Raw genomic sequence first — 7,631 nt, forward strand, 5'->3', positions numbered from 1 at the left:
GGGTGGCATTGCAAAATTCAGATAAAGCAATGCAGAAAACAAAGAGTACATTTTATCTGCTTTAACTAAGATATATCACAGATATTCAATTATTGAAAGCTCCTGAGAGGTACTTCCTGACTGGCTACCAGGGTCGATGGGTCAAATTGAACCTGGACAAATTTGAATAACATTGGTTTTATTGTTAGTTTTGTTAAACCCAAATAAACCCTTTGAATCTTGGCATTATAAAAAATGGAACTTAGCCAAGAGCAGATCAATGTTAAAAAAAAAAATAGATGGGAGGTTTCACTGACTGGGTGAGAATAGTGGTTCACCTAGCTGGCTTCTTTAGTTACTACTCAACTTGAAATACTGCAGATACCATAATTACATGAAGATGGCCCATATTGGGCAGAACCAATATAAAAAGAGAACCAAGAGTTGGTAAACTTTGGAGATAGCAGTTTTTAGAAAGATGAACCCCATCAGAGTCACACATAACTTCTCTTCCAACCCCTGACATGCAAACATACTTTAGAGAGTTCAGAGCCTTGGGAGGAGACCAAGTCTCTATTTGAGTAATGGCTCCAACCATAAGAAGATGGCATGGAGTTAGACATCTCTGTAAGATACTGATGTCTTCTGACACAATAGACCCCCCCCCCCACACACACACCATACTCCCCCTCCTGCCAACATCTACAACAACTGGAAAATGAAGCATCATACAGAAGAACATGATCCCATTGAATGGGACTTACCCACTTCACGAGAGGGAGAAGTCGAGTGCTCGCTGACACCACTGGCAAGTGTACTGGGCAGCTGGTAGCTGGGTCTTTTATAGGGGTTCTAATTGTGCCCTGAAGACCTACTTGGAAAGGAGACACCCACTCTGTGGGATGGCCTGATTCATTCCTAACCAAGCCCAGCTCCACCTCTGTCTCCACAAATGGTTTGTTTATCTCACTATTTGCTCACGTACCTATTTGGCATGAGGTTCACAGACCTTGCCTCCTGACAGGGTACTGGCCCCACCTAACATGAAAGGATAGAATGTTTGGCAGAATCTCTAATTTTTTTAAATTGTTAAAATGAAATAAAACAAAAATTAATGTTCAGAATCTTAATTATGATTTTATTATAAAGTAGTAACTTCTAAGCCATTTACTATATAAAAAAATCTAACTTTTAGGCTGGGGTCAAACAGAAACTTTGACATAAACTAATGAGAACTAGTTAATTTCTCTCTGGGATGTGACAGTCCCCGGGGAGCTGCGTATAGCCCCCATCTGAAACAATTCTAGGACAATGAAAGGATATAAGGAATTGATTTTAGTTTCTTCTCTAAAATGCAAATGGGGAAAAATTGCACTTATATTCTTGGATCTTGTAATGATTTTCCTATAGTTGAGGATTGTCTTCTTAGTAAACAATTTTGGGTGTTAGTTTAAAAATGTTTCATTAAATTATTTACAAGAGAATTTGAAATCTGTCAAATTTCTTTCGTAGGGATGTTACATCTAAATGAAGCTTGCTCTTTTTTCTCATTAACATATTGATGCCCCTGGAGAAAAAGAGCTGGTGTAATCTGTTTTTTTTTTAAAGATATAATCATCCTGCTCAGCTCAAGTCACTAATGATTATGACACGGAAGCACTTGACTCTGCTTCTCCTGGAATTGCATTAAGATAATCAGTCACTCGCCCATTCTGTCTGCCGGGCCTTTCTCAACCCTGGAGATCATATGCAAACCCCAGTGCTGTTTTATTGGAAGGAACTGGATTTTGTCCTTGGTTGTCAGTGACTCCCACCCTTACATTTCAGACTCTATGAACCTTTGGTTCAAAATACGTTTATGGAGACTATGAAATGATTCAGTGGCTTTTGGCATTTTGGTCTCCTCCTTTGTCCAACAGAGGCAAGTAAATTTTGAGGAGACTCTGTAGGGTCCTTCAATGGAATGGAATTTGGAGCCTAAATCTTGATGACTCTTCCTTTAGGTGCAGATTGGTCCAAATGATGATGGAATTGAATTCTATTTGACTCCTTGTTTGCTGCCCTCCCAGAGGTGGGGGGAGAAGAAAGTGGAAATGATAGGTGATGGGAAGGCAACTGTTAGCCTGATCACTTCTGTGATCTAGGGTTTTTCCTAGAATTGTCACTTTTCTTGAAATCATTTAGCAAACTTGATGTAGCAGCTCCTTAGTGAAGAGTAAAGATTTCTCTCCCCACGTCTACCTTCTGTTTTGGGTTTTATTCAGTTATTTTCATCTTCAAATTCTAGGATAGAACTGTCATGAGCACTGCAACCACAAATCACCATGAAACCTCTATCTCTCACGGAGGATATGCGCCTTAAAAAAACAAAAATCCTCAGAGAAACATCGATATGAGGAGACACATCAATTGGTTGCCTCCCACCTGTGCCCTGCCTGGGGCTAGGAATCAAACCTGGCACCCTTTGGTGCATGGGCCATCACTCTAACCACTGAACACCACCATCCAGGGTGCATATGAGCCTTTGTTATGAGTGTCCTCCAAGGAATTCTCTGGACAAACCCTGCCTATGTCTGGTTCTCTTTTTATCCACCTCTGTGTAGTCTGTGAGGAACCTTAGCTCAGGTGGTGGGATGCATTTGTTTGATTCCATTACCTTACTATAGTCAAAGTAGTCAAAAGAGGACCAGACATTCCTTAGCTTCTATGAGAACAAAGGGAAGATATTAATCATTCCAAAATCATGTTTGAGCAAGAAAATAAAATATAGACGCAAATCCAAAAGGGAAATGCTTCCAAAGAGCCTTAAGAAAATGCCCGCATCCTCCACCAAAAACAAAACAAAATGGAAGAAGCAGCAGAAGCAGAAGCAGCAGCAGCAGAAGAAGGCCGAAACTGCATTCACCGTAACAAAAACCTCCTTCCCCACTCTGAATGAAGCTAGATCTTAAATCCAGTGATGGCTCTCTTATCCATTCTCATTTAAAGTCAGGATATCACAAGGGAATATATTAAAAAAATCTGAATTAACCTAAGAGAATTAGCCTGTCTGCCTTGCTGCTCTTGGTCCAACATCAGAAAGATTGTAAGTAGATTCAAATGCTAAAATTCTAAAGTCAGGTTTGATATTCTTCTAATGAAGGGGCCCTTGTTGCTACGTAATGTTCTTTTATTTAACACAGTACCATTATTTAAACATATCATTTTAAGTGATATTTAAAATGTCATGCCCTGGGACACCACCTCTGCCCATCCAAAACCAGAGAATGTAGAAAATAATCAAGTACTGACATTGGTTCAGTCCATTTTTTTGAAAGACCAACTGAGAATCCCTGAAATGAGGCAGTGTCCACTCATTGTGGTTCATCAAAAAAGAATGGTGTTTGTATAATCTGAGCATCTTCATCTTCTTTATAGATAAAAGGCCTCATTATCTTTCTTTTATAAGACTGGAGACTGAGGCACCGAAAGGTCAGAGAACGTTCCTGACTGACCCAGGAATGACCCATGTACTCCTACTCCATTATGTAAGAATATCCTTCTTTATCAAGGATTAATGCCAGTGGGTTCAGAGCATAGCTACAGTATTGTACTGATACTTGGCTTTGAGATGTGAGCTCTTTATTACAGAAGAATTGAAAAGAGAAAATAAAAGTTATATCATTCATTCCTGAAGCCTCATCCATGCTTGAAATCTCTTGGCGTGGAGCTCTGCTGGGTTAATAAATAGAACTAACAAAGTACCAGGTTTTCCTGGTCTTCAACTCTTTCAAAGGCTCTTTTCCCATTTTCTCTGGTCAGAATCCGGAAAAAGTAGATAATAGACTTGACATTCTGCGGTATTTGACCAGGATCAAACCCTGTCTTGGCCTTATTGTGAAAATTTAGATAAAGCAGAGAAGGTGCTAGTGTTGTTCTTAGTCTAATGAGCTTTTCCAGAGCCCACTACGGGCCATGACATGGAACTCTGGGAAAATGTTCAAGTGGAATGACTTTAAGATGGCTTTATAAAAAGTAAGATTCTTTGGTGAGTTCTCGAAATACCTCTCCAATGAAGACCTTTTCTTTAAAATTATGTGTTAAACCTTTCAAGTTTTTCTATTGTTTCTTCTTACTCACTGACCCATGCCCACCTCTGCCCATCCAAAATCTACTGTATTTTCTCTGAGGCCCCATGCAAATTCCATCTGCCCTCCCAGACCTTCCTTGACCTTTCCATATAACAATCTTCCAATTAAAAAAATTTCTTTCCACAGCATGCATAGTCAGCATCATACAACCCAGCATTAATTAATGTGTAATTTCCATATTTTTCCTCTAATTTAATGGGTGCTTGCTCTGTTTTCTTGATTAGGTTTTAAGTTCCTTGGAGGCAATGCTGTATCTTTTATTTCTAGCAGGTGTTTAGTAAAATCCTTGCTGATCTGATGTAATTTTATTACACTGCCACAGTTTAAATGGCCAAGTTTGAATGAGATGAGTCGCTTGATCTGGGATTGAGTTCTGTGATTTGGGTGATGGCCCGAGGATGAGGGCACGTACCATTATGGGAGTCAGCCCTTCTGGGGCCTCTTTCTAGTTTTGCTACTTACAGGACAGATGACAGAGGAAGCATTACTTCACCCGTCTCTGCCTCCTCCATGCCCATCGCTTCACCCCTCTGTTAAGTGAGGAGCTGTAAGATATGAATCCCTTCCTCAGAGGGGAGCTGTGATAATTATAGCTTGTAAAGCATTTTGTGACTCTTAGATATAAAAGGGCTAATTATTATGATCATTAATAATTCTTAATTTTTATCTTCTTTAAGGTAAATTACCCTTACTTTAATTATACCCCCACCCTGGTGGTAATTATTACCTTGGAGAGTCAGCAGATGCTTTTCCATCTTACATCATGTCATACAGGGTGACTGAGCACGGGTGAGCACCGGAGGGCACTTCCACCTTCTGCCCACTCCAGCTGTCACCCAGAATAGCAGAGAGCTCCTGGCTCTCTTTGCCAGTGAGGTGGCCATAGATGTTAAGTGCTCTGTTTTCTCTGTTCTGTAACTGTATCTTTCTCCTAACCAGCAGCTGCTCCTCAGTTTCACAGAGCTTTGGGATTTGGCAAAAGACACACTGAATGGGGGGGGGGGACCCTTAATTTTTTGTATTTTGGTGAATACTCTGAATGAAGGAAGCAGGCATTTTTGATTGGGCTGTGGAGATTTTTTTTTGGTGTCTCAGATGAAAAGGTTGACAGCTGCCATATGGAAGAAGGGCCATAGCTTTTCAAAGGTAGAGGTGCTGTGTGACGTTTTCTATTTTCTTGGATTTAGATCTGTTCCTAGTCAAATGGTAAGTCACTCTTTGGGATGAGATGAGGATTTGTATCAAAAGAACAAAACAACAACAAAAAAACTTTGTGAGAGAGGTTTTCCTTCTGATAAGAAGGCCTAACATAAAGGACGTTGGGAACTAAGGCTTTGCACGCAGTAGATGCTTTAGGTTGCATAAGTAAAGGTCATGGCCTCCCAAATATGGAAAGAGCACTTTCAGCAAAAGCAGGCATGTGCCAGTCTGGCTGGGGATGTGTCCTCCAGGCCCAGGCGTTCAGTCATCGCCTGCGTCATGGTACAGTTATTGAATCCTAATCTGAGTGTTTCGCACCCTGAATCCCACCTTCAAGTAAGTATGGGAGTGGAACGAGGTTGTGCGTGTGAATGTCTAGAAATTTCAGTGGCTTTCATTCTGACCCCTCCCTTCCAGACAGGTGCATGCTTCTCTGGAGTCTGCACCCCCCTTTCTTCTACACAGTATCTTTCTTTCAGTCGCCTTCCTGTCTTCATTTCTGATTCTCTTCTACTTTTTTTTTTTTATAGCAAAAGGTGGAAATTTATTGAGAAACAAAATGTCCCTTTCCCATCCCATCCTCAAAACCACTTGAAATGGGATAGGGTTGAAGGGACTTTGGGAGGCCAAAGTCCTTGTCCCTTTGCCTCAAGGAGGATCTGACCCAGTTCATAGTATTAGTGGAGAAGCAGAAGACAGCCTGTTCATTTCTCTCTTCTTCCCACAGTAGTCTCTTTTGATTCACAAGCATTTAGAGTCTCCCATTCTACACCAGGCACGGTGCAAAGCACTGAACCTATTACCAGAAGGCACAGATGGTTTCGAGTGGAAGATGGTGTGATAAGAAGATTTAATTCCAAAAATAAAGACCTGACCAGGAATCGAACCATGAACCCCTGGTTCATAGGTTGATACTGAGCCACGCTGGCTGGGCTATGATATTTTTTCTAATAACACACACAAAAAAACTAACCTGCAGGGAGAGGGATGGGAAAGTACCTTTTTACTGTATACTTCCTTACATTTTAACCATGTAAATGAGTTATCTATTCAAAAATTGAACACCTTAAACTCTGAAAATAAAAGTTTAATTCCAAGAGAAAGGAGATGAAAGACATAGAAGATAACTATCAAAGTATCATCGGGAATTAAAAATTTCATTCTAGGCTGTAAAAGAGCAGAAGCAGGAGAATTGCTAGGGGTCAATACTTCTAGAAGACAAGAAGGCATATTACTTCCTTTATGTTGCACCTGGCAGGGTACTTCTTAAGCGTGATGAAGTTAAATAAGCTTAAAGCTTTTAAACCTTAAAACTCACTAATGAAGTTGCACAATAGACAGTTGCCTTAGCCTTTTAGCTGTTCTGTCAGATGTGTAATTGGAACTTTTCAGATACATGTTTTTGAGGCTTTTCCTTATCTGCAGGTAAAGAGTGCTGTGAACCCAGCTTCTCTGGGTGTCTGTCCTAGCTCTGGGCTCTCCGCTGGCTTGCTGTCAGATCTGGGCAGAGGGCACACCATGAAAGGCTCATCTAGCCCTAGCCGGTTTGGCTCACTGGATAGAGCGTTGGCTTGGGGACTGAAGAGTCCCGGGTTTGATTCTGGTCAAGGGCATGTACCTTGGTTGCAGGCACATCCCCAGTAGGGGGTGTGCAGGAGGCAGCTGATCAATGCTTCTCTCTCATCGATGTTTCTAACTCTCTATCCCTCTCCCTTCCTCTCTGTAAAAAATCAATAAAATACATTTTTTTTTAAAAAAATAAAGGCTCATTTGGAACCACATCATTGGAAAGCATCTCCCAAGTTACACGAGCAAGGGCGTTCAGCAGCACAAATTGGGCCTTGACAGTGAAGCACAGTTTCTATAGGGTGTTACAAATGGGGAGTGATGATAGCTTCTTATAGGGCAAAAAGTCAGTTTTTTCTTGTATTAATGTAATCCCTTCTTTCAGTGCCCATATACAGGGTGGGCAAAAGTAGGTGCACAGATAGAAAATAATACAATCATTAATAAATAATAATAACATAAGAACAAACCGTGTTTTGCATAATCAACATCATTTTGCCCTGCCCTGCATTTCAAGATTAGATTTGGGGGTCCTTTCTGTTATGCTTTTCAAGGTGCAAAACTTTTTGAATGTCTTTGAATGCATGCCTTAGAATAGTGATTTATGTACCCTCACCTATCCCATGAATGTTCAGAGGGCTTTGCTACTCAGCTAATCTAAAACTTTTGCTAAAACCTGCTAAACCGAAGGTACTGCACTAGGAGAAAGGGACTACTAGAACATTGGAAAATATACCACCTCAGGAATTCAGAGAG

The 7,631-nt window shown here is 40.7% G+C and overlaps 1 protein-coding gene across 1 annotated transcript in view; it reads right to left on the bottom strand.

Moving 5' to 3' along the window:
- TCHH (trichohyalin) overlaps nucleotides 1-4,627 on the bottom strand; it is a 19,171-nt gene extending 14,544 nt beyond the window's left edge. Inside the window, exon 1 of the mRNA XM_015558693.1 lies at nucleotides 4,603-4,627. Coding sequence (XP_015414179.1) covers nucleotides 4,603-4,627 — 25 coding nt within the window. The remainder of the gene's footprint in view (nucleotides 1-4,602) is intronic.
- Nucleotides 4,628-7,631: the final 3,004 nt, after the last annotated feature.

The sequence above is a fragment of the Myotis davidii genome, unplaced genomic scaffold (assembly GCF_000327345.1).
Source record: "Myotis davidii unplaced genomic scaffold, ASM32734v1 scaffold653, whole genome shotgun sequence".
Taxonomy (NCBI): Eukaryota; Metazoa; Chordata; class Mammalia; order Chiroptera; family Vespertilionidae; genus Myotis; species Myotis davidii.